Here is a 27,815-nt window from a genome sequence, read left to right as displayed (position 1 = left end):
CATATATGTATGTATATGTCACTGATGCAAAAGACATAAAAGATTAAATATAGTAATTTATATAGTAATAACTATAAATTATATTATATTAAGCTATAATAATTAATAATAACTTAAAGCTGTTGCATGATTTGTATGACCTGGAATATAATGCATGTGTCGTATGAACAATTTATTTATTTTATTTTTTTAAACCATTCGAGAGCTTGACGGATGTTAACTATGAACTGTAGTGTGAAAAATAACCACACGTGTGTTGGGAGCAACATGAGGTGAGCAAACAATGCCCGATTTTTCATTTTTGTCTGAGCGTATCCTTTAAGGCAGGTCTTACCCAAGGAGCTCTCATATAACGGTAACCTTTATGACTTCTGAGTTTCTAACCAGAGTCCATTTCTGTGCATCTATCTTCTGCAGGTTCAGAGATTTCTGCTCCTCTCCCTTAGGCGGGATCCCGTCCGAGTCTTGTCTTAGGAAAATTGCCACACAGTCGCCGTCTACAGGCCAATTCGCTTGTGTTTTGTTTTGTGTCTTCATTGTGGGCTGCTTGTTAGATGTGCAGCCTAACGCTCCCTCCTCCGTCCGCTGGGCCAGACGTTTGCTTGTGTTTGCTTTGGTTAGTCATCTCCATGTCTGAAGTAAGCTGTCTTAACCACAGCTCTGGTGTAAATTAGCTATTATTATTATTAGGGTTGTAGAGGTCCAACCCACTTGAATATAAAGTGATGGTCTGTTCAAATAAGACAAGACAGTCGGGCTTCGCATTAGCAGTGTCATTTTCACTGGGACTGTCTTTTTGTTTATTCCTCGTCCTCATGTAAACGTTAGCAGTGGGACACCAGTGTCAGCTTTAGCGTGGTCGCGCCGCACGGACTTTCTTGCTCCTCTTGCTGACCGTAGTGAAGCGGAACGGCGTTAAATCCGGCTGCTCTCCGGGTGGGAAGCGCTTCATGAAGTGGACATCCTGCTGGTTGGGAAGTGTTTGGGGACCACGTCGAGGGCGCCCTCTTTTGGTAAAGCCCACATACCACCCATTATGGCGTGCTGACATTAGTGCTGTGTAGTTGTTTTCCAGAACCATCTCGATGAAGACGCAGTCTGCACTACGATTGCTGGCCTTCTGGGGAGACATAAATGTCCATGTGCACACACAGAGACAAATGTGTTAGTTTGACCACAAACATTACATGGTTGATGCATTTATTAAAGACCTCAAGCATGGACTAATAGTCACAAATGTGTAGGCTGAGATACAAGATAAAGTCTTTAAAATGGGACACAAAGTACTGTGTTAACATCAAGAAAAAATACATATTGCTTTTTCACAGGTGATTTACTAATGTTTTGAATTACACATTACATTGTGTTTCAAAATGTCTTTAAACTGTTATTATACATAAGTATTTTTTCTTACAGTGCATTTTTTGTTACATCTGTTGTATTGACAAAGTTGCTGGTTATCAAACTTTTAGTGTACAAAAACTGAGTGCTAATATATTTAAATAATTAAAATAATAATAATCTAATTCCTTAATTTCACAGGTTTCAGACAGCAATTTTCCCGCAAATTATTTTAGCACTTGTCATGACTAGAAAATTAATAAGCATTATAAAAATGTCCATGACTCTACAAATCACACTTTTAAAATTCACACATATGTTGAATAAATAGGAATTAGTTGAACTGTTTTACTTCATTTTAAAGCATTTGATAAAATATTGTTGCCAAGAAACTTATTTTGTATTATTTTAATGGGATAGACCACCTAACAATGAGAAATCTGCATCTTGTATCCCCCCTCGTGTTATTTCTAAACCTGTATGACTGACTGACTGACTTCTGTGGAACACAGCATTTTTGTCCATATTCTGGAACTCAGTGGAACATGATAGCACTGGTTGGTACCACCATTCTTCAAAACATCTAAATATGTTCCACAGAAGACAGAAATTGTTACTTCTAAGATGTGGCGAGTTCTGTATTTATGTCCTGCTTCAACTTTGTTTTAATAGGTGATACGGGAAAGAAAGAAAGTGAAAGAAGTCAGCAGTGAAGTTCACCTTGCCTACGAGTTTCCCTCTGCGGTTCATACACAGGTAATAATTGGTTTCCTTCCCTCGGATTCGCACCTGGCTGCCGAAGGTGTCTGCCTCCACTACGAGCTGGGCTTATGAAGAGACAGGAGAGAGACGGACAGACGTTACTAAAATATCTCCATGAGCTCTGGTTTTGTATTGACGTAAATGATGGTTTAAAGCCAAATTAAGCTCTATATAAATAACATCAGCAGTTGACAAAGCTAGATAGCCATCACACTCATGTTTGCTCATGTGGCTATGAATTATTCACTAGTGTACTGCTTACTGTATTGTTGTATGTACTGTGTACTGCCTAAGTGCCTATGAAATCAACATATACCAGTATCTTTTCTGTTTTTATACAGATTTCCTTTATTTAGAGTATGTCTAGTACTTCTGCTGTAACGACTTCTGGTAATATATTAAAATAATTTCAGTTCATAATTGCACGTTTCAAGAATTTTTCAGTAGTTCATGTTTATCATTATTATAGTTATTAGCTCAGAATTGCAGTTTCTACCTGATCATCTTTTTAACGGATGATGGAACTATAAAAATGTATAGATATTTTTTAATGTTTTATTAATCCTCATGACTTTTCCAGGTCTATAATCACAATTTGTAAATTCCCTCATATATTCAATACTGTAGAAATTCTGGCTCTTAAAAAAAAAATTAAGTTGTTGGGGAAACAAACAGAAATATGATTTGTAGTTGTTTTACCTAACTTGTAATCATATTATTATAAAATATATAAAATGTATATGTGCTATATATTTGTCACATGACTTCATTACATTTTTTTATTTTTTTTATTTGGCATCCAAATAGCAAGTAAATATGACTTATTTTATTATATCCAAATTTATATCCAAATGTATTAATGTTTCCCAATCAGACAATGAGAGAAACAATGTGCCTTATTTCCGGTTCATTCTTCATCTTGAGAATGGAAGGTGGAAAGGAGTGCATTGCATTGTGGGATACATTTTGGCAATGGTGGGTGAATCGGATTTATAATATGCATCATATATGCTGCAGAAATGATACGAGTTTTAATATGCCATTCTGAACCACCTCTCTGTCAGTGCATTTTAAAAGCCTCCAGATACAGTTTATTGTCAGCCTTCAGTGAGGTCATTCAGCCTGTGTGTGTGTGTGTGTGTGTGTGTGTTTCAGGATATGGCAGTTGAAGCTCTAAAATGGCTCTAGCGTGACCTTTATGAGCGCAGGGGTCACCAGAGATCAATAACCTCTTTGTCGTCCTCCAATCTCTCCTCATCAGACATCCCTCACTGGCTGTGTAAATACATTCATCCTCACCCCCTTCCCATCTCCCCGTCTTTCTCTTCCCTTTATATTCTGATGAGGAGAGTCTACCACAAAACCTCAAGCTCTCTGGAAGCTTTCAGAATAATATTTTCACAATAAAGAATGAAAGAATTATGAGGGTGAATCTCAGAAAACCTGTCAAGTTCATGTCCAGGTCATAGGTTCTTGTGGGAAATGTGTAAGAAATTGTATCTTATACAAATAAAACGAAGCCAGTTTTAGGACCATTAAGATCTTCAGAATTCTAATGTTATATGTATGAGAATTAATCCCATTTCGGGAGATATTCTCATTCAGTTGCATTCTGACATATTAGTTTTGTACTTCCCATTGTCATTTTAATTTTAGTTAAACTTTTAGTAATTTTTTTTTATTTTTTTAATTATTATTACTGTTGTTGTTGTTTTATGTCAATATTATATGTTCATTTTTATTTATAGCTTAGCTATTTTATAAAATGGAAATGATAAATGTTACTTTGGAAATTAGCTGTATAAATCATTTTAAGTTTTTTACATTTAATTTTTATTTTATTAAATATTTTATTCCAAACTATGAATATTTTTATTGTTTTCAATTTAGTTGTAATAAACTATAATAACCCTACTATAGTAATAAAATATAAATAAACATATGTTGTTGTTGTTGTTTTTTTGGGGGGGGGGGGGCGCAATTTTTTGCCCTTTTTTTGCATTTTGGATGTTTTTGTGAGATTCACCCCCTCAATAAAACAGGCCCATTATTAGGTGTGAGTGCAGATATCCACTTTCAACTCTCACGTCCAATGATTGGATGCTTCTGAAACCCATCCAAGGCCATTAAGAGGAGGAGAGGGGATGGATGGATAAACAGAAGGGGGGAGAAAGGAGTAAACGAAGATACAGAATACTTTTATCTAAAGCTCAGGGTGGCTGATGGAGACATTTTCATTCATTAATACTCAAAATTCATTATTTTGAAAACAGAAAATGTGCAATTGTTTGGTAGATATTGGAACTGGTAATTATGATGATATGGCTAAAACCTATGATATTAGTAGTTTAGTATTACTGCAATGATGTATATCACAATAAACTTGTTCTCTTGGAGTTTCAACAGAATTCACTGACATCTTTTCCTCTCTGTCTGAATCACTGTATTAGCAGTAGCAGAGTCTTTTTCTTCTACTTTTTCTGTTTCCTGTGTGTTTGTGGGTGGTCTTTCTCGAGTGTTTGTGTGTGTTGTTGTTACCATATTTGTCTCCGTCCTCTCCTTGGGCGCTGATTTTGCGTCCGAACACCTGGACGTGTTTCCCACTGGTGCGGCTGTAAAGCTGGTACACGCGATGATGTCGCCGGCTCATGGCGTCTCGTGCATGAGTCTGATTCTCCACGTGCACGCTGAAATTCACCCCGTCCACTCCAAACACCTGCAGGCAACAGACCACACACATCCAGTCTTTATTTCCCCTTGTATTCTGAAATGTTTCTGAAGTGAACTCACTGTGAAAACCATTTCTGAACTCATCACTACCAAAAAAATCAATGTGGTTAGCCTAGATTGAATTTATGGTGTTTATTGTTAAAGCAGATACTTCAGATCAGAAAGTGAGTTTGCAATGGATTTTGGATGATCTACTGCTGGTCATGTTTAGCCTCCAGAGCTTTTACACATATACTAACAGTAACCTTTTTTTTTTTTTTTTTTTTTTAATGTATTCACATTTGATATTATCTATATATTTTTTTATTTAAAAAATATTTTGTTTTTATTATTCTTTTTTATTTTTATAAAATCAAAAATTTTATATTAAAATAAGTTAAAGCACTGAGAACTGACATGGACAAACAACAAAATTGTTAAAATTTGCAACTTATGTTTTTCAATGTAATCAGTTCGAAATCTTCAAGTTTTTGTTATATGAAGTTATATGAAATTTCACGATTGTTAAATTAAAATGACTTGTTAAACCTAGTTGATTATACTTAAATATTTAAGACAGCAACTGAACTGTTTTTAACATTAACAGATTAATGAATGCTGTAAAAATGTATTTCTCATGCATTTCTCATAGCTCATGCTAGCTAATGCATGAACTATTGCTATCTAATGGAACCTTGTAAACTGTTACCTCATTAATTATGTCAGACTATTTTCATGTAGGATTATGAAGATAACATATTTGAAATAACATGAACAGACTGAATCATGCACAGTAAGACCAGTAATGTCCAGTGAATGGGTTATTTTGATTTCAGGTTACTCACCTGTAGAGGATTGCACATGACCAGCATCATCTGGATATACCTGAGGAGCCAGAGAAAGAGCAATCACGGTCAGGTGTGTGTTACCATGATAACAAAAACAAATCCACCCAGCATCCCAAAGCCCTGCTGATTGATCAGGTCTACGGGGAATGTGAAGTTAAAATGGACATCTTAAGAGCTTGACTTATCCTCCAGTATAAGTATTATAGTTTATGTAAAGGATTATGTACAGTTAGATGCTCATTATAAAAATAAAATAAAATTCTCAACAGGAGTCTTATATCAGGCCGAAACGGTTTATTCATCCTACCTGAAATGCAGATAGACTGTGAAATGTGAAATTTACAGAGAAAATAAATAGTTGTTTTAATGAAAAACCATCAAATGCGAAGTGTCACATGGAATTCTGGGAATGTCAATTTTATGTTTTCACAGCCTGATCTCACAATCAAAACGTACATATTTAGACGTAAATTAAAACTGTCCAATACGTATGTGCCTTTACGTATTTACAGTGTCATTTACGTTTTATCTACACGTAATTACAGGTTCGATACGTATCGAAATTTACGTAAAAACAACCTCAAATACGTACAGATAGTACGTGTTCTCTGACCAGTCAGTTATCCATAGAAATTTGCTCATGAAGCTGCTTTTCAATGCGTATCGGATTAATTTTTTTAATATTTATGTATATTTTCCCTTTTTATAATTTTTTTTTGATAAATGTAAGATCCCTATACCTCACCCGAACCTAAACCTACCCATTTTATACAGAATGTTAAAAGAATAAAACATAATAAAACACAATTTTAGTAAAAATATAACATTAAAACGTTATTTTGAGCCACTTACGTTAATCTTACACCTACCCCTAAACCTACCCATAACCATTTCTTAAAACTACATAACGTTACTGTTATAAATAAACAAATAACAGACAAACAAACATAACGTTAATCATTTATTTTTTTGCGAAAAAATATCAAAAGTGGAACCAAAAGTAGTTCAAATGATAATGAGTTCCAGTCGCAGTCCTCTCTGGAGGTAATAGTTTTTATAGGGTACAGAGCAGAATTTAATTTATTAATCCGTGAAATTATAAATCTGTCTTCTCTCCGTAAAGGCGCACTGGCGCAGTAGCAGTACTGATTTCAAATGTCTATTAGTGATGTCCGATTCGTGAACGAATCGTTCAATTTAACCGGCTCTTCTTAGTGAACCGGTTGAACCAGTTCACCAAATCGAACTGAATCGTTTGAAACGGTTCACGTCTCCAATAAGCATTAATCCACAAATTACTTAAGATGTTAACTTTTTAACGTGACTGACACTCCCTCTGAGTCAGAATAAACAAATATCCCAGAGTAATTCATTTACTCAAACAGTACACTGACTGAACTGCTGTGAAGACCGAACTGAAGATGAACACCGAGCCGAGCCAGATAACGAACGAACACGCCCACTGCTGGAGCAGTTCTCCTTCTCGAGTCAAGAACCGGTTGCATCGGTTTTCGGATCACCAGTACACTGAACTGAGAATCGTTTCTGTCGGAAACGTCCGATTCTAGAACCGATGAGCTGATTCTCGTTCTCGAGTCAAGAACCGGTTGCATCGGTTTTCGGATCACCAGTACACTGAACGAAAACCGTTTCTTTCGGACGGGTCCGATTTGAGAACCGATGAACTGATGCTACTGCGCATGCATGTAAAGTATTTCGGAAAGTGTGATAAAAGATCTATATACATTTTTATTATTATTATTTTTTTTTAAGATGAATGTTTCTAATCTGTATATTGTAGATTATGTATAGGCCAGAGGGGGTTTCAGGGAAGTTGGACAATAATTAAGAACTCTAAAGACTCTATGTTTAATAGGAATAAGGGATAATTTATGAAATATGTGTACTGTATTTATAGTTAATGATGACACATTCACAAATTGAGTTTGTAGTAAACAGAACATGAACACGAGTAGAGCAGCTGATTATACTGAACTGCAGCACGTGCCGGTTAGAGTGATTCTCGTTCTAGAGTCAAGAACCGGTTGCATCGGTTTTCGGATCATCAGTACACTGAACCAAAACATCTCGGTTACGTATGTAACCTTGGTTCCCTGAATAGGGAACGAGATGCTGCGGTGACGTCACCACGTATGGGAACACCTTCGGTGTGACGAATGTCTGAAGCCCTATACCATCCCGCCAATCTTATTGGCCAAATAGCGCGTGGCACCGCCCAGCATGCGTAAGCATATATATACCTGGTGCCGCGCCATTTACCTCAGATTTCATGACGAAGAAGAAGAAGAAAGCTATCAAGGTATGGCACGGCCAGAACCGCAGCATCTCGTTCCCTATTCAGGGAACCAAGGTTACATACGTAACCGAGATGTTCCCTTTCATAGGTCACTTCGATGCTGCGGTGATGTCACCACGTATGGGAACGCTATACCATCACGCCTGACGTACCTGATAGCTTGGATCCAAGGAAGCATCTGCTCAAGCGGAGAGAACCCGGGAGCCAGGAGCCATCCTCACATCCAGACTGTAAGACCTGATAAAAGTGCTCGGTGAGGACCAGCCTGCCGCAGCACAGATATCATCCATAGAAGATCCACTGAGAAAGGCTTGAGAAGAAGCCACTGCTCTCGTGGAATGACCTTTTACTCCTAAGGGCGAAGCGAGCCCGCGCGCCTCATAGGCCAAGGAAATAGCCTCCACCAGTCAATGGGACATGCGCTGTTTCGTAACTGCATGGCCTTATTCTTATGTCCAAAACAGACAAACAGCTGGTCAGACTCACGCCATGGGGCAGTACGATCCACATAAGTCTTTAACGCTCTCACAGGGCAAAGACTTAGATCCCCAGACTCCGCCGCAGCAGGAGAAAAAGCCTCCAGGACCACCTGCTGAAAGCGAAAGGGATAGATGCGACCTAGGGACAACACTTCCACAGAGCACAACAACACTTCCATAGGGTCTGTGCTATAAAAGTCAGGATTTATCCGGAACAAATTCCAAGGGCTCAAACAGATGCCCTGATAAACCATGCAACACAATGGAAAATCCATGAAGGAACCCGAACGGGGCGGAAAGGCCTCAGCCGTCGTGCACCCTGTATGAATGAGAAACAGTGGATGACGGCCCACTGAGGCACCATTTATATATTCGTGGTAAGCTGAATGGCTGCCACGTGAACCTTAGGGTAGCTGGTGTCACTCCATCCGAAAAACGTTCCTGAAGGAAATCCAGTACTGACGCCACTGGGCAGTAAACTGGATCCATATTATGAGTTTCACACCAGGCCGTAAACAGTCTCCACTTGAAAGCATATAAGTGTCTCGTAGAAGCTGCTCTAGAATTCAGTATAGTCTCGGTAGTTTCAGCAGAAAGACCGGGACATATGAACTCACTCCGCTCAGAGGCCACGCCCACAGATTCCATAGATCTGGCCTCGGGTGCCAAATCAGTCCCTGTGCTTGTGATAATAAATCCTGTCTGAGGGGAATCTCCCATGGAGAGCCCGCTAACAGATTGATCAGATCCACAAACCACGGCTGTGTGTGTGCCACCGCAGAGCCACCAGCAGCAGCTGTTCCACCCTGTCCACCCGTATTCTGCATAATACCGCCAAAATCAGACAGATTGGGGGGAAACGCATACAAACTGGTCCTGGGCCAGTTGTGGGCTAATGCATCCAAGCCCAGGGGTGCTGGAGGGCATAGGGAGAACCAAATCGGGTAATGCGTAGTCGTGTTTGACGCAAACAATTCCACTTCGCTTCCCCGAAAATCTGCCATAGGAGACTCACCGTTTGGGGGTGCAATCCCCACTCCGCTTGCTCCAGAGTCTGCCTGGATAGCAAATTCGCTCCAAAGTCCAACGTCCGGGGACATGAACAGCTCGGATCGATAGAATTTAGTTCTGAAAACAAAGAACATGTTTTGCCAGCCTGCACAGGGGGCGAGAGCATAATCCTCTCTGATGATTCAGGTATGACACAACCGCTGTTTTGTCTGATCTGAGCAGCACATGACGGCCGATCAGCAGATTCGAGAAATACTGGAGAGCCAGAAAAACAGCCAGTCATTCCAACCTGTTTATGTGCCAACTCCCTTGACAAACAGCTCCCCAGTCGGTCAAAGACGCATCCGTCGTGACAGTCTCTCGGGAAGCGCAAATCCCCAGCCGGACTCCGGTCAGGAGAATTCGGTTGACATACATAGTTTTAGCGACATCACACATCGCCGTGTCACCGGAATCGTCCGATGCGGAGACAACGGGGTGAAACATTCCATGCGTAAGCCCAGGCTGTTAAATGATTCAGCACAAGATCCCCATGAGAGTGTGCTTGAGTCTGCGATTGCGCTAAACACCAGCCAATCGCCTAAAATAGTTCAAACACGAACGCCCTGGGGCCGCAACGGGGCCAGAGATCCATCCATGCACTTTGAGAAGTACTGATACGCTTTGCTCTCTAAAGCGAATCTGAGGAACTTCCTGAGTCTCCTGATGATCATTAAAATCTTGAATTTCCTCAGCCTGAGTGCAAGATTCAGATGGTGTAAATCCAGAATGGGTCGTAATCCGCCGTGTTTTTTTTTTTTTTTTTTACCACAAAATGACGGCTGTAAAAAACCCCGCCTCCATCTGAGAGGGGTGTACTTCCTCTATAGCCCCTTTGCTCAGCAGAGTTGACATCTCCTGTCGCAGCACCGCTATTTCCATCGGCTTTGCCACCGTGGAAAGAATTCTGCGGAAAGGAGGCGGGCCTTATTGAAACTGAATGGTGTATCCGTGACAAATCGTGCGTAACACCCATAGAGAAATGTCGGGCAAGCGTTCACACACGGCCCGAGACCATACTAGCGGTCTCAAAATTTCCGCTTCCTGCAACGCTGTCATACATGTTAAAATGTCCGGGCACGAAAAGCTCGTGGCGTTCGTGCACAGGGGAAGTGTATGTATAAGAGCCGTTGCGTCTCGTTGTGTATAATCCTGAAACGTGTCCACGGCAGGAATTAGGCCAACAGATTGACCATCGGGCTTTGCCGCTAGCGAAAAACGGCGGCTGTGCGAGCCGTCATAAATGGGTCGTCTGTGCAGGACCCTTGAATCGCCCCTCGAATTCTGAAAGCTGGATTGCGCAGAGTGTCTGAGGGAACGTTTGGCATTACAGCTCAATCCAATGCTGCTCGAAGCACCGTTTGCTGCGAGGCAGACAATGTAGAGTGTCGGGACTGCAGTGAGAGGGTTAGATGTGCATAGCAATCCAACAGCACTCTCTGGTGGAGGGCACAGTCCCTGGCAAACATTAAGGAAAACGCATGCGTCAAACTCGCTGCGTTTCGTTGTGTATAATCCTGAAGCGTATCCACGGCAGGATTTAATCCAACAAGATAAACATCGGGCCACGCCGCTAGCGAGAACGCGACGGCTGTGTGAACCGCCATACGCTGGCCATATTTGCCAGCCTCCGCGCCGTCCCTCAAACTCTGAAGGCTGGATTGTGCAGAGTGTCTGAGGGGGCGCGCGAATGATAGCTCCGTTCAATGACGCTCGAGGTGCCTTTGCTGCGAGACAGTCAAAGTTAGAGAACATGAAGGAAAAACGCATGCATCAAACTCGCTGCGTTTCGTTGTGTATAATCCTGAAGCGTATCCACGGCAGGATTTAATCCAACAAGATAAACATCGGGCCACGCCGCTAGCGAGAACGCGGCGGCTGTGTGAACCGTCATACGCTGGCCATCTTTGCCAGCCTCCGCGCCGTCCCTCAAACTCTGAAGACTGGATTGTACAGAGTGTCTGAGGGGGCGCGCGAATGATAGCTCAGTTCAATGACGCTCGAGGTGCCCTTGCTGCGAGACAGTCAAAGTTAGAGTATGGGGACTGCAGTGAGAGGGTAGATGTGCATTAGCAGTCTAACAGCACTCTCAGTGAAGGGCATAGTCCCTGGCATATTAACATGAAGAAAAGCGTGTGCGTCAAACTCGCTGCGTTTCGTTGTATATAATCCTAAAGCGTATCCACGGCAGGATTCAATCCAACTAGATAACATCGGGCCAAGCCGCTAGCGAAAACGCGGCGGCTGTGTGAGCCGTAATCCACCATTTGAAGAGCAAAACTGTTGATTAACGCACTCGAGTGGGGGAGAGCGAGCACATGGAACTCCAGTGCATCACTGTATTCATAGTCAAGCCGCACATATCGCCCCTAACCAACACCTCGTGCGGGGCCTCGGCGACCGCAGAAGCAAAACGGTGGGGGTTAGACGCGAGGCGACTTAAGAAATACACTCCAAAGCGCGGATACTTCCTATTGGCGTTAGTGCACAGGGGAAGTGTATGCATATTTTACTGTAGCCATAGGCTATCAAGGAGAGAACCTGTAGAGAGGCTGCAACGAACCTCTCATAAGTGCCTCCTCGTCATAACCCATCATACGGCTCCTACCTTTCGTTGACTCATCGCGTCCGCGGAGAGGAGTATACTGCTCGTAGATGATCGCTGAGAACGCGAGATAATAGGGCACAGAAGATTCGCTTCGTACTGAAGGAATGAAATCTGAGGTAAATGGCGCGCGGCATTTACAGGTATATATATGCTTACGCATGCTGGGCGGTGCCACGCGCTATTTGGCCAATAAGATTGGCGGGATGGTATAGGGCTTCAGACATTCGTCACACCGAAGGTGTTCCCATACATGGTGACGTCACCGCAGCATCGAAGTGACCTATGTAAGGGGACCGTTTCTTTCGGACGTGTCCGTTTTGAGAACAGAGGAGCTGATGATACTGCGCATGTGTGATTCAGAGTGAAGCCGACTGACTCACAGCGCGTCTGAACCGAACTGATTCTTTTGGTATTTGATTCTAAACTGATTCTGTGCTAATGTTATGAGCGCGGGTAAACCGAGGGCTTGAATGAAGGGGCATTCTGGGGAAACGTAAGTTCATTTAATAACAAATACATCGCAATGGTTTATGTAGTGGTTTCTGCACTGATGACACCTAATTTATTTACTTTATATCTTCAAGACTTAAATCCTCATATGCACATTATTGCTGTTACTGTATTTGGGTGTGTTGTTGCAAAACTTAATTGTAAACTTTTCATGATTATGAGGTTTTTAAATGACTAAAGTTATGATTACTGACTTTATATATTTGAATGTTTGATAGACGTGATGCCATTACGTCATCGCTAATGACGTCATTACGTCGAGCGTAAAAGAACCGGTGAACCGTTTTTTTCAACCGGTTTATTGAATCGAACCGTCCGAAAGAACCGGTTCGCGGAAAAGAATCGAACTTCCCATCACTAATGTCTATCAACTGAAACACGACATGTCGCAATCTGTGACGAATTATGTGAGAACCAATGAGAGTTCGATATTAGTGCCGTAAACCATGTCGTAACGTTCCTGTGGCGCACTGGCGCTATTTTCAAATTCGAATCATAACGAGCGCGGGCTTTGACTGTGACGGACGCTGTTGCTGAGAATGAAGATGAAGATCGATTGATATGGATATGTTCCTTGCAAACATCTGGATTCTAAAGATATGGAGTACAGCAAACAAATAAAATGGATGTGATATGTAATTTTATGCTGTGCTTTTGTGTATCTATGGTTTGCAGCATGCACAGAAATGTTATTTCCTATTAAGTAGATGAGTAAACTGCTTTCAATAAATTCAATAAAAACATTTATTGATATGACAATTAAATACAACTGATTTAGCTGAATCATTAAAGCCACGATTTTTATATTAATACATGGGAATTCATATAAATTCACACTTTACGTTAGATTATTTACGTTTTTTTAGCTGCTAACACGTAAGTATTTGTACGTTTTACTGCTATAAATACGTCTAAGTTGTACGTTTTTATGTGCATGAAAACATAAGTAAATGTACGTGTGGTAGAACCACATTTAACGTAAAAATACACACGGATTCTCATGAGATCACGTTGCAACGTTTTCACTATAAATTATAAAATGACTTGTTCTTTTTTACTTCCAAAAAATATAAATTTAAATGTACAATTTTTAACTGTAAAATTACAGGAATATAAATAATTATTTGAGTTAAATTATTTTACAATGTGAGAAGAAAAATTGTTCAAAAGGAATTTAACAGATATTAAACTAATATAGTGCCATAAAAAAAGAAAAAGAAAAAAAGTCAACAGGGATATTACAAAAAACAACAGAAATGTCATCGACCAATCAGAATTGGCTGCTGTGTAGGTAACTTAAACAGCACCGATTATGCCCCTTTTCACAAGATACAAAATAAGACTAGGTGTCCCCAGAATGTGTCTGTGAAGTTTCAGCTCAAACTACCCCAGAGATCATTTATTATATAATTTTGAAAAAGCCTATTTTGATTTGAAGCAGAAACACACTGTTTTGCGTATCTGTATTTTTAAATGCAAATGAGCTGCTGCTCCCGCATTAATTCCACCCACCACCGTAAATCCCGGTAGTTCTTGAAAGCTGAAGACTTCCATAGGAATGCCGTTATTTTGACAGGAAAATAAAATTTACGGTACATTTAAATGCAGGTGTGTTGCGCATCCATTGAGAAAAAAAGCACAGATCGCCTGACAGAGAGCTGAGTGTTCGCGAGGGAAAATATATCTGTGGTAAACTTATACTTAGCCTCCAACTAACACACTGGCGTGTAAAATCTGAGAATTTATTAGCCATTGGCTAATATTAGACATCATTTAGTAGCCAGAAGGAAGATTAGGTCGCATATGCGAGTGTTTTACTCGCAATGTAGAGGGTTGCAGTGGCAAATTTTTTACATTTGTAAACATACTTACAGGCTGAGTCAGAAGCGCCAGACAGTCCTTGCAAACTTGGAATTGCCCAACTTTATAGAAACAGCCTTTGTGCACAGACACATTGTAGGCTACTGGTTCAGGAAGCAGTCCTCCGTAAAATGCACTGCACACATATAATATTTGGGTTGGACTGTTCTGGAGCAGTGTTGTAAATACAACTTAACCTCTGATTTCTAGTTGTGTCCTCTTTAGGAAAGCCAAAGTAGTTTCGCTTTCGCAACGAAACCTATAGCGTTTTCACGACATGGCGGCGATAGCAAAAATACTACAGCCAGAATCAAAGTTACGCCTTCTTTCTTTGAGTGAACATTTGGGCAGTGTTATGCAAATCTTCGCAAACAGTGACATAGACATTTGGGGGCGTGTTTAAATGAGCCGTTTTTAGGAGGGCTTGAATGAGTCTTAACCTTTTATAAAGAATATCTCTTTGGGTTTGAGACTTTAGTCTTTGTGACTTTTAAGATCTTATCTATGCGCAAACAGCTTGTAACACTCCGAGAAGTAAGGAAAACTTGAAATCGCTTCATATGACCCCTTTAAAAGCTCTATAGTGAAGACAAACAGCATTTATCATTGAAAGTTGCATTCACACACTGCCAACACACATTTATGTCTATACACCATATAAAAGTGGTTTTTGCATAATTGGTGCCCTTTAAAATAAGTCGCAACGAAGCGGATGAAGTAACAGCTCTTTTTTTTTCTCCGTATTGTGGTGTGCCATCACTCCCTCAGCTACTGTGTTAAAAACATTTGCACAGTGACAGCGGCAAGTGTTTTATATGATTTAATACTAATGTTATATAACACAAAATATAGTGTAATTAATGTACATACATTTTTTTAAAAATTAAAATATGAAAAAGCTAGAATTTTAATAACTAGAAACACATCATAACAGTCCGCTTTCTGAAAAACATCCATTTTGGAAAAAGCAAAAACTTCTTAGCATCATTTGTTGATTGAACGTTAAGATGTGGGTGTGGCATTCAGATAAGGGCGGGGTTTCAGCAGATTAAATGATTGGAGTCCTGCATGAGTCACCATGTGTCATTTTTGCTGGAAGATCCAGTTATGACAAGTTATGAACAATCATTCTTCCAGTAGTGTTGATAAAATGTTCATTAAAAGTTACCTGGTCTTTAATAACATTCTCAACAGTATCACAAAAAAAGTTATTTATTAATTGTTTGTGGAACATATATATATATATATTTTATATTTTAGTTGACTGTTCATCTGTATATTTTTCATAGGCTACTACTTACTACTTTTTCAAAATGTTCAGAGAGTTCAAAAGTAATGTTTGCATAATAATTGCTAAGTGAAAAAAAATAAATTTAACATCTCCTTAATGTTTTCTCTAACATTTTCATAACCAAAAAATTCAAACAGTTCTAAAACATTTAAAAAACTGGATGTTAAGACAACATTCGGAAATAGCGTTTTAATAATTTAAAGGCATAGTTCACCCAAAAATGAAAATGCCCCCATGATTTACTCCTATATCCTCAAGCCATCCTAGGTATATATGATTTTCTTCTTTCACATGAATTGCCTCACATTAGAATGCAATATCTTGAATCTTCCAAGCTTTTGAGATTTTAATGCCCAAAAAAGTGCATCCATCCATCATGAAAAAGTGCTCCACACAGCTCCAGGGGGTTAATAAAGTCCTTCTGGAGTGAAACGATGTGTTTTTGTAATAAGAATATAGATATTTAAAACTGTAAACCATAATAGCGTCCATTAGCTGTCGTACGTGTGTTCACGAGAGAGTGATGTTCCAGCGTGATGTTGGATGTAGGCGTAGTGTAAGCTCCGGTGAGAATATGCTAGTCTCACTAGGACCAAGTTTTGTTTACAGCAAAGGAAAACTATGTGAAGAAGTGAATTGTTTAAGCCATATATTTTATTAGTCTTTAAATGGTGCGTTTGTGTGTATATCTGGGATGCTTCAACATAGCTCAAGTCACATTCAACACTTCTCACCAGAGCTTACACTATACACCTATGTCCAACATCATCCGCAGGAACAACACTCTCTTGAATGCGCGTACAACAGATAGCATAAGCTAGAGATTGTTTTATAACATTTTTAATATGGATATTTTTCTTACAAAAATGCATTGATGCACTTAAAAAAAAGGCCTTTCTTAACCCCTCGGAGCCATATGGAGTACTTTTATGATGAATGGATACACTTTTTTGGGCTTCAAAATCTTGACCCCCCTTCACTGCCTTGATAAAGCTTGGAAGAACCAGAACATTTTATATATATATATATATATATATATATATATATATATATATATATATATATATATATATATATATAATTTCATTGCACTCATCTGAAAGAAGAAAGTATTATAAACCTAGGATGGCTTGAGGGTGAGTAAATCATGGGGTAATTTTCATTTTTCCGTGAGCTATCCCATTAATAACAACGTTAACAAAATGTCCTTAGACTCATACTGATTTCAATGATGAACTGCCTTTAACTGTCATTTTGCATTATTGACACAGTTTCTTTGACGCAATCTTTTTTGTTTAAAGCGCTATATAAATAAAGGTGACTTGCCTTGACTTAGAATATATTTTTGTTAACTGGCTCAAACTCGAACATTTCAAGGTTAAAACATAAAAAAAGAAGAAAGAAACATGCACAGATAAATTGGTAATGTATTTAGAAAATAGATTATACAAATTTTAATTGAATGATGATTCTTAACTACTTCCCCTTGTTTTAATTGCCACATGTTGTTGGAAAAGGGAAAAACCTGACATTTGAAGCATAACTCACATTTTCATGGAAACTTTGAAGGCCGTGGGTGTGAGTAAGATTTTAAGCGTGTAAGAGCAAGTAGATGAGGGCAGCGCTGCAGCTGAAAGGCCCACGGTAAACTTCTCCATCACCACAGGCCCTGCTCTGGCAGGGGACTGTGACTTTGAAATCGAACAGGCCTGCAGGACGGATCAGTGCGTCTGCTCAACATAAGTCAGTGTGAAAAGTCCGATGTTATGACAGCCAATGAGGAGACCACAGGCCCCTATGGGACTAACGCCTGCTGCAGATTTAAACATTAGAAACCAGTAGAGGAACAGATTTCATTTCTGCTCAGAGACGCTTGAAGATGAGGTGTGCAATTTTTCTGATGTAAAAACACTTCCTCCTATCCCAGGCTAATATGCAGAGACAACAAAAAGTAAAACATTTGTCAGCTGATTCAACACTGTGAGACACTCTGAGCTCCCCCAAAAAGCGACGTCTGATCAATCATTTGGCATGAGTTTGGTGCATCATTAAAATAAATTGTATCAACATTGAACTAAATTGAGCTGAATAATGACACTATTGTCTTTTGTACACAATGCAGTTTCTTAAATTTCCTCCTTATGAGAAATAAAACTAGACAGAAATGATTCATACAGTCCGTGTATGGAACTATAAAATCATCTCAGATCATTTAATCTTGGACACATTTGATTCATAGTGGGTTTGTATTGAGATCTTTGACTATTGCAGTCTCCAGCAAAGATGTCCTGTTTCTTTCATTAATTTCACTGCTGTCTGGGAGATATTACCCCTTATAAACCTGCTGATATTCAAATTTTTAAGCACTCTTTATGATCAATGAGATCAAAACTTTGCAGTTGCACACAGGGGTTCTCAACCCTGGCCTGCAAGGTCCACTTTTCTGCAGAGTTTAGCTCCAACCCTATCAAACACACCAAGCTCACCAAGGTCTTCAGGATTTCTGCAAAGTTACAGACAGGTGAGTTTGATCAAGTTTGGAGCTAAACTCTGTAGGAAAGTGGATCTCGAGGGCCAGAGTTGAGAACCTGAGAAGGGAAAGTTGAGAAGGCATCTACTACATGCCTTTTGTCATCTGATTGAAGAAATATGATCATCAGGCTGAGGAACATTTATTTGTTAATCTCTCAGTCATTACATTTGCATTTACATTTACATTTAGTCATGTAGCAGACACTTTTAATTAAACCAACTTACAACTTATCTTTCCCTTCCTGTTTCCTTTCCGCACTCTTGGCAAATGTTTCAGGGAAATCTCTTTCTCTCTTTCTGGGTGGTGTGGGTGTGTTCAGTGTGATGACACTCATTGAGAAGGCGAGAGTGTGGGTGTAAAAACAGCGGAACACATCACTTTCTCCTTATCGTCTCGCCAGTGACCCCGCGACCTCCCTATGACCGAATGTCTGAAATCATGAGCATGTGGGTGTGTGGACAAGTTTGTTATACTAGTGAGGCCTAAATGCTTTTTGACACTTGTCAGAAATGTCCTCGATTATAGTTGATTTTTAAGCAAACTACTAGTATGATTATAAATTGGCTGTAAATTCTTAAAGTTTCCTTAAGGGAGTTTGCATAGCAGTGTGATTGAAAAACTATTTTTGGTTCCAAAAGTGCCTTGTTAACAGTTCTTAAAAGAACCAATTTGATTCTTACAAAAACAGTATAATACTATAATGTCAATAACCTTTTTTTTTTTACACTAAAAAGAACCTGCAATGGAAAGATTCCATGGATGTTTAGGGTTCTTCATTGAAATATCGATGCAAATAAAAAACATGATTTTTGATGTAAGTAAATTATTAGTAAGCCATTGGCCTGAGTTTGTCCAATCAATGGAAGACCAATGGAGTGTTTGGAAACCTTTATTTTTTATTAATAAGTTTGTGATTCAGTTTGGTGATGCAGAAATGAAACGCTTCATCTTTTACCGCATTAGTCTTGTGTGTATATGATTATTCAGAGACACCCGGAAAGAATGTCTTATGATTTCAGAAGACGATTCCAGTGACTCTGACATGATCTATTGCAGAAATGTTCTCCGACACCTGATGTAACAGCGAATCACTGAGCTCATTCTGTGAGATTCCCAGTCAATGAGGTTTCCTCCGGTTGACATTTAGGATGGGTGAGAATTGCGGCTCTTTTCGACATTAATATTCCGCCAGTCGCGATAAGACGGTAGTTTTTGATTTATTCCGGATGATTCAGCTGCGGACCATCACTTGTTTACATCCCAAAAATTCACCTCGCAAATGAAATCACCGTCGAGGTCAGTGGAGACGCCGAAAACAGAGGAAAACATGCCAGAGGGGAAAAAAGACAGGAATGGAGGAGATATGAAAGGAATTGAGAGTGTTTCTCATCTTGTCATTTTTAATCCCTTGCTCTTTCTCTCCCTTCCTCTCTCTTGTTTCCCTGTCTGGAAATAGAGAATGAATGACTCCCCCACACTGCCTCAGCTATGAAGAGAGAGAGAGAGAGAGAGAGAGAGAGAGAGAGAGAGAGAGAGAAGGAAGCATCTAACCAGCTGACAGCTGCAACCAAACACACACACACACACACACACACACACACACACTCTTCATCATGTCTGTCAACACACACTTAACATACACATGCACTCATAATGCTTCGCGTTCAATCGTACTGCATCACAATTACAGGAATGCTCCAGGTACAATACAAGCTAGTGGACAGGATTATTTTAGTTAACTAAAACTAAAACCATGAACAATTTTTTTTTATACTTGAAATAAAACAAATGTTTACAGAAATGAAATATTTAAAAAACTAATATTAAAAAATCTCCATTTTATATACTTTAAGGTAATGTACTAAATAAAACTGAAATTAAAACATTTATACAACTGTAAAATAAAAAATGTTAAATACAAAAAAGCTCATTTAATATATATATATATATATATATATATATATATATATATATATATATATATATATATATATATATATATATATATAACTCTCCCTACATTAAACAACAAACCACAGGAACACACACACACACCCTATAATAGCTGCACAATGTACAAAAAACACATTTCCCATGTTCCCATGTTCACCACTGCTGTACACTAAAAGGGGTCATATGATGTTGCTAAAAATAATATTATTTGGTGTATTTGGTGTAATGAAATGTGTTTATGTGGTTTAAGGTTTAAAAAATCTTATTTTCCATATAATGCACATTATTGCTTCTCCTCTATGCTCGACCTTTCAGAAACACGTTTTTTACAAAGCTCATCTGTCTGAAAAGCGAGGTGTGCTCTGATTGGCCAGCTATCCAGTGCATTGTGATTGGCCGAATGCCTCAAGCGTGTGACCATACTCGTGGATGACGTGTGTCCCAGCACAACAAGACAAAAACAATAAAACCCATTTTAAACGAGTATCCAGTGATGACATAAATACTAATTATAATGACTTACACAGTCTTGTTAGGCGTTGGATTGAGTCTCGCACTGTGTAAACATAATACCATGTGTGCATTTGTGATCAGACAAATGACAAACAACAAGCTCTGCTCTACACTGCTTAAAACTAAATCAGTGGCAGATCCTTTACATATGTATACATGCTTACAGACTGTGAGTCAGAAGTAACAGACTGTCCTTGCAAATATGGAAATGGCTCACATTATAGAAACAGACACCGGATTCATGAGTTTGTCTTGCAGATAATAAAGCGAGAACAATAATATGTGTATTTGGTGTGCTGCCCAGGGTAAGGGCTCCGAGCTCTGCATCAGCCCGAACACTGAATGCTCCCATCCAGAATTGGTCGACGGTGAGGAGTCGCTGGTGGAGAGATGCTGAAGGACTAGAGAGAATGAAGGTAAGGCTGCTATGATTATTTATAGTGGTTCTGTCTCGTGCTGGGTTGGATAGGTGATGTGATTACTGATGGTGAATTGGCTGCATTGATTATCTGTGCGTGGTTGTCTCTTGAGGTGGTTGGATGGATGGTGTGGTTATTGAGAGTGAATTGGCCACATTGATTATCTGCGTGTCGTCCTGCCTGAAATTTGTTAATAAAACACCATGTTGCAAGCTACTCTCACAGGAAACTGTCCTCATTCTCCGTAAAATGCGTTGCACACATATTTGGATTGAACTGTTCCAGAAGGGTGTTGTAAATACAGCTTATCCACTGATTTCTAGTTGTGTCCTCTTTTGGAAGGCCAAACAAAGAATTTTCGCTTTCACAATGAAAAACACAATTTCTCCACAACATGGCACCAGCAGTAACGTTACGCCTTATTTCTTTGTGTGAACATTTGGGCAGCGCTATGCAAATCTTCCCATATCGTGACATAGACTTGTGGAAGCGTGTTACAAGGAGCCATTTTAGGGGGTCGTGGTTGACTTAACTTTGATAAAGAATATCTCTTTGGGTTTGAGTCTTTTAGTCTTTGCAACTCGAGAGATCTTCTGCACCAAGAGCTTGTAACACTCCAAAGAGAAAAGACAACTAGAAATCGCATCATATGACCCCTTTAACTACAAAAACGTGATTTACAGTCATAGTCTGTCTGATGATACTTGTCTGTATTCTGATAAACTACCACAAAAGAATAAACCCCTTGGAGGAAGACTGTAAGATAAATGTGCCAGTCTTTAGAGATTGTGTGTAAATTACATCTGTCATGATGGACTAACCTCTGAGTACTGCTGTATTTCTACTGTAGTAAGAAGAATGTTTTTTTGAATGTTCCCATTAAGTTATGTTTTCCATGATATGACCATTTTAACCTTTGACCACTCAGAGATTGAATAAAGCATCCAGGTTAATTTTGCATACAGGTTGTGTGAGCTAATCCGCTGAGCCATTCATGCCATGTGACTAATGAGTGTGGAACTGCAAAATGACAACACTGATTGATTGATGACAACAAGATGCGCATATGGGCTGCGTCTGAAATCATATACTCTCTAAACGGGTACTTCTTCTGAATAAGCAATTACTTTGCAACTGTTAAAAAAATCTATTTGGAGCAAATATGTGTAGTAATGTAATTTGGACTTACAACATTCGTCATGTCACTGTCATGTGACCTGCCAGCGTGAGTTGCATTGCTTTACTGCTGTTCACAAATCCTCTCCCATGGCCTCATGGGACCGTAATGTGTCCATTAGATGTGCACTTCACAATTTCAGCAAAAAAGACTTTTGCCTACTGTTTTATGAATACTGTGAATTCGAACATACTACTTTGTTTTGCCAACTATATAATAGGAAAGTGTCTGATGTTGGATACAGCCATAATCCCAAACCCTGAGCTGTGATGAATAAGTTATTTCATTTTATAGGATATGACCTTACAGTGTAGGCCTATATGATATTTATTTGTTGTTTTTATGCCATACAAGTTATTTATATCATATCCCTGCAGTTCCAGAGTGATTAGGGGAAAAAGTTACTACTTTGGATGGGTTTCACAACCAGATGGTTTAGTTAGTCATATTAACTAGAAAAAACCCTTGATGCTGAATAATCTATAAACTATTCCAATCAATCAGTTTCTTGGAGATGATCTGCCATTCTGTTCTATCATTTCCTGGCATTCATGCAGCACATAAAACAAGTCATTAAATGCAGGTGTCACCGCACTCTCAAAACATTTTCCTCCATTACTAAACTCCTCCACATCAAGAGAAACAAGATGTAGGAAAATGTAAAATGGGCATCTTTCTTCATAACAGATCGAGGTCCTTTTTTCCCCACTCATACTGGCCCAATATGTTCACAAGCATGCATGTTTGTCTGTGTTCTTGGTATCACGTTTACAGTGTAAATGGAACAGAGACGCTGTGTATCCTGTTGCTAAAAGGCATAGACTTCCCCCGTCTGGCTGACACACACCTGTGCTTTGACCCTTTGTACCTGAGTCCCCGAACGGCCACACACCTCGTGCCATAACTGAGCAGATGTGCATGTGCTGACCAGATTCTCATCTGTATTTATGTGTGTGTGCATGTGCTCACATAAACACCTGTGTGTCTTGTTTTTTTAATCCATGCATACCCGTTGTGCTCTGATTTACGCTGTCTGCATTTCTGATGTGAATATATATGAAGCTGTTTATACAAATGAAGATACAATACAGTACAAAAGTTTGGGGTCAGGAGATATTTTGCAATGTTTTTGAAACAAGTCTGTATTTTTTTTTTTTTTGGATCAGAAAAACAGTAATAATGTGAAATGCTATTTAAAATAACAGTTTTTATGTGAATCTGTGTTAAAATGTAATTTACTGTCACTTTTGATTAATTTAATGCATCCTTGTGAAATAAAAGTATTAATTTCTTTAATCAAAATAAACAAAACAAATCTTACTGAACCCAAACTTTTGAATGGAATTGTATCCAAACTGAAACATTTATCTATACAATGGCTAATAGTCATTAAAAATGCTTCCAGTTTCAGTGCTTGTCAAGCAATTTATGTGACCATTAATAAGGCCTTATGAATGTTGTTGAGTATATTTAGTGCTTTATGAGCTTTGATGGCATCTTTGTGTGTACTATAGACACGTGTTGTAATTTTGACTGATGTGCATTAGTGTGCATGTGTTTCTCTGAGGTCATGCATGCACAGTGGCTCTGCACACACTGTATGCAGGCTGCAAATTTGCACATGCAAACTGCAAATCTGTGCATGCTGGCCGCAGATCAGCACAAGTTGGCTGCGGATCTGTGCATGTATGGTTGGTGTAGCTGCCAAACCCTGGCTGCACAGGTGAGACTGGCTCTGGGTCCCGTAAGAACTCTCAGCTGTTAAAACAGTAGTGTTTCACAGAGAGAGAGAGAGAGCGAGTGAGGGGAAAAGGGAAAGAAAATCCCCCCAAAAAAACTACTTCAGCTGCAACCTCGGATTCTCCGTATCCCTCCCAAACCGCAACGAGCCTGCGGTCTGCCGGAGAGAGAGAGAAAGGTGGGGGAAAGGGGAAAGAGAGAGAGAAAGAGAGAAAGAAAGTAGCTGCAAGCTTTACTCTACTGAGCACTATTGTCAGCGGCCAAAACAAGCAGGGTGATGACATCATCAAACCTGAGACCGAACGATTCCTGAAGGCGTTCATGTGTAGAGTTGAGCGCAGCGAGGTGGAGTCATATCCCAAATCACCCCGCACACCCTTCAAGCACAATTTACACCGCTGGCCAACAATATAGCAGTGCAGGGAAGGGAAGAGAAATGCAGTCAGGACTGAAGGTGCTGCGAGTCGGGTCGACGCTCAAAATTAATGTTCTCTGAAAGATCTACAGGAACAGAAAATCCCGTCTGTGTGCTTCACTCATGTTACACGTGACAGTAAAAGCCTCGTTTCTACTGCACTCATTCAAGGTGACTGTATGTCTTGATATGGGAATATCTTTTCCTAGATTTTCACTCCTGTTAAAGTTCACATTAATAATTTCAAACCTGTTTTGCATCTATGCATCTCCTATCGGTAAAAACCAGTAGGACTTCCTTTGACACCAGATGTATCAGAAAAACCATGGTGGTTGAGCAGTTTGTGTTTTTATCTCACAATTCCGACTTTTTCCTCACAAGTTTGTTTAAAATCTCACAATTCTGACTTTTTTTCTTAGAAGTGTGAGATATAAACTCAACATTGTGAGACAAACTCAGAAAAACCTGCAATTCTGACAAGAAAAGTCATAATTGTGAGATAAACTAACTATAATATAAAACTATAATAATTGACTGTCGTAATTGCTAGTAAATTTCACATTAATTACATTGTAATAATCACTATTCACAACTTCAGATTTTAGGGCATAACTTGATTTTAGCCATTAGAAGTTGATTGATTTGTATATGGTGTCAATTCAATGCATTTCATCTTTCTTCTTGTAGAGCATATGGTTTGGAAATCTCTTTCCTGATTGCATGAGTGCACTAATGTCTACTGCTTTTCACTTTGGCCTTGAGCAAGTGACTAAACCACATGTGCACCTCTGAGAAAATTTTTGAATGAAACATGTCTGATAAATGTCAACCAATGTATCTTCACCTCATCACAAATAAATAACCTCTAGCGTACCTGACACAGGAAAATAAGACTTCAAGACATCTGCGTCCACTGTCATCTTCTGTTTCACCAGACCCTGAACCACTAATTTAGATTATTATCAGATGAAGTGAATCTGCCTGTAATGATACCAGCCTTGAGAACAAGTCGGCAAACATGATCTAGTCTCACTTGCACAATTCCTGGCTAATTCTGCACAACTGTCTGAGAATTTTAAAACTCCTTTTGATGTTTTTCTGTCTCTAAACTACAGTTTCCTGTCTGAGAAGGTCACATGCGCTCCGCTCTATCCAGACAGCAGATAAGGTGCCAGCTCCATGCCTGCTACAACAACCAGCCTTGGGTGTTATTATTAGTAATTTGGTGGGACAGGACCAGACAGCCTCTCTGTCTGCCCGGGGGAGCGTCGGGATTCTGGCCAGAGTGGATTATCAGAGGCCCTTTGGTCCCATCCGCAATTTGGGAAAGGAATGATAACCATCTCAAGATGACTGCCATGTGTGCACAACAAAAAATAAAAGAAAATATGGAGAGTGGCAGACACACCTTTGGAGTGACCTGTTTTCATTGGACATGGCCTTACCTGAGCTGGGTGTGATTGACATCTGTGTCCATGGCAACCCAGAGGGGTGATGTCATGAGGGCATTATATATGCAAGACTTGGAGTTTGTCACGTCAGTGAAGAGTGTGAACACAGACTGCTTTTGATTAAAAATTTATGTATTACAACTTAGGTAACGATTCATTTAATAGTCATTCTGTATGAGTTCATTCACAAATGACTTACAAGACAGCCACCGTGGAGAGAAAGGCCCACATCGCTTCCTTCGCGTCCGTGTGGCTCCGTGCGCGATTGCGAAACGGCTCTCGGGGTCACAGCTTCACGTCCGTCCGGTTTGTTTAATCCGTATGAATGGAGGGTCCGCGGATGTTCCCGCTGGCGCGGGTGGACTGCATCTTTTTTCCTTCAATGGGCGGCAAGGGGTCAACGGGGTGTGAGCGCGCCGCCGACGCCGACACGGATGGTCGTGGTGCACGGTCGGTAACGGGCAGGAGGCGGGGCGAAGCGTAAACCTCCGGAGTCTGAGGAACAGGTGAAACGAAGTTCAAACGCGACCCACACCTATTCGTCGTTTCCGCTCATAAAAACTTTTCGACAGCCAGCAAACGGTTTGTGCCCAGTGTTTTCCAAGCAGTCCGAGCGTAACTTTTCCTGCCGGTAATGTCCTTCCACAGATAACGATTAAAACTCCGTAGAGTGCATCCGCACGCATGAGAGTTCGTGTCAATGCTGATCAGCTGCGGGCGAAATGACGCGCCGCGGGAGGCAGAGCACCTGGACGGGGATGGAGCGATGAAGACGCAGCGGCGGCGAGCTGGACTCCGGGTACCGTGGAGCGTGCTCGGTCATGGCTGCTGCGCCGGAGAGACGGCGGCGAGGTCCAGGTCAGATGATGGATGGGGGGGGGGGGGGGGGGGTTGTTGTGGGGAGTGAAAGCAGAAGGAAAGCGCTCGCAGCTCCCTGCACCTGATTTCTCGGACTCAATTCTAGAGCTCCAGCGCAACAGCAGCCAAAACACGGACCGATGACATCACCTCCAAAATGTTTAAAGTGGGAAAGAATGGAATCTGAGCTTTTTCTTTATTTTTTTAAAATGAAGAAAGTTTGCGGCTCCCCCCACAACAACGCTAAAGGCTGCCCGAAGAAAGCGCTTCGATCTGTGAGGGAAATCGCGTCTTCTTTTTGCGCATTAAAGCAGGCGATCCGTGCACTGGAACCAGCGTCCACTTAACCTGCGCCTCCTCCTCTTCCTCAGCCGCTTTCATTCACAAATTCACGTTGGATAGAAACGTTGGATAGAAAACTAACAAAGCTGGAAAGCGTTTGCGCGGCTTGTTTCCTCTCCGCTCGTTTGTCTTCTGAAGCAGAACAAGATTTCAGATCAATCCACCCTCCTTCCCCCAACCCCCCTTCTCTCTCCCTCGCTCCCTCTCCCTTTGCTCCCCCCCCCCCCCCCCCCCCTCTCTCTCTCTCTCTCTCTTACTTACACACACACACACACACACACACACACACACACTTACTGGATCCAAACGAGATTACTCAGTCTCTGATGCCGCCCGAATACAGCTAAAAGACTCGCCAATGTTACCGTTCGCAACAAAGGAGCGCGCGCGCACGGGCCAGCGGTCCCACCGGGACGCATCGCGCTCCTGACTCAAGCCCAGGCCTGGTCCCACACTTTAAGAGGGTGAAAATCTGCCACTGGTTCAAGCCCAAAACCCCCACCTCGCGTAAACCGGGACAACCACAGCGTCTGCCAGAGCGCTTTACGGTGCTTCCAGAAGTTCAGTGCTTTTGATGCATTTTGAGTCTTCGATTCATGACTGTAAAAACTGTAAAACTCAAGAGGGCAGAGTGAAGAG

The 27,815-nt window shown here is 40.4% G+C and overlaps 1 protein-coding gene across 1 annotated transcript; it reads right to left on the bottom strand.

Annotated features, from left to right (window-relative positions):
* Positions 1 to 12: 12 nt before the first annotated feature.
* LOC132113967 (fibroblast growth factor 18-like) lies at positions 13 to 26,840 on the bottom strand. Its single transcript, XM_059522061.1, has 5 exons — positions 26,176 to 26,840; positions 5,658 to 5,697; positions 4,642 to 4,819; positions 2,062 to 2,168; positions 13 to 1,120 (listed from the first exon to the last, which is right to left on the bottom strand). The coding sequence occupies exons 1-5, from the start codon at positions 26,205 to 26,207 to the stop codon at positions 851 to 853; spliced, it is 627 nt and encodes a 208-aa protein (XP_059378044.1). The 5' UTR covers positions 26,208 to 26,840; the 3' UTR covers positions 13 to 850.
* Positions 26,841 to 27,815: the final 975 nt, after the last annotated feature.

The sequence above is a fragment of the Carassius carassius genome, chromosome 33 (genome assembly GCF_963082965.1).
Source record: "Carassius carassius chromosome 33, fCarCar2.1, whole genome shotgun sequence".
Taxonomy (NCBI): Eukaryota; Metazoa; Chordata; class Actinopteri; order Cypriniformes; family Cyprinidae; genus Carassius; species Carassius carassius.
The sequence above is the reverse complement of the archived record's forward strand: the minus strand, read 5'-3'. Positions and strand labels throughout refer to the sequence as shown.

Excerpts from the sequence above, each read along its gene's own strand:
- LOC132113967 (XM_059522061.1), bottom strand. The coding sequence starts at position 26,207 with ATGTGGGCCTTTCTCTCCACGGTGGCTGTCTT. Across the intron at positions 5,698-26,175 it reads CTCTCCACGGTGGCTGTCTT|GTATATCCAGATGATGCTGG; the intron begins GTAAGTCATTTG and ends CTGGCTCCTCAG. Across the intron at positions 1,121-2,061 it reads GAGGGAAACTCGTAGGCAAG|AAGGCCAGCAATCGTAGTGC; the intron begins GTGAACTTCACT and ends ATGTCTCCCCAG.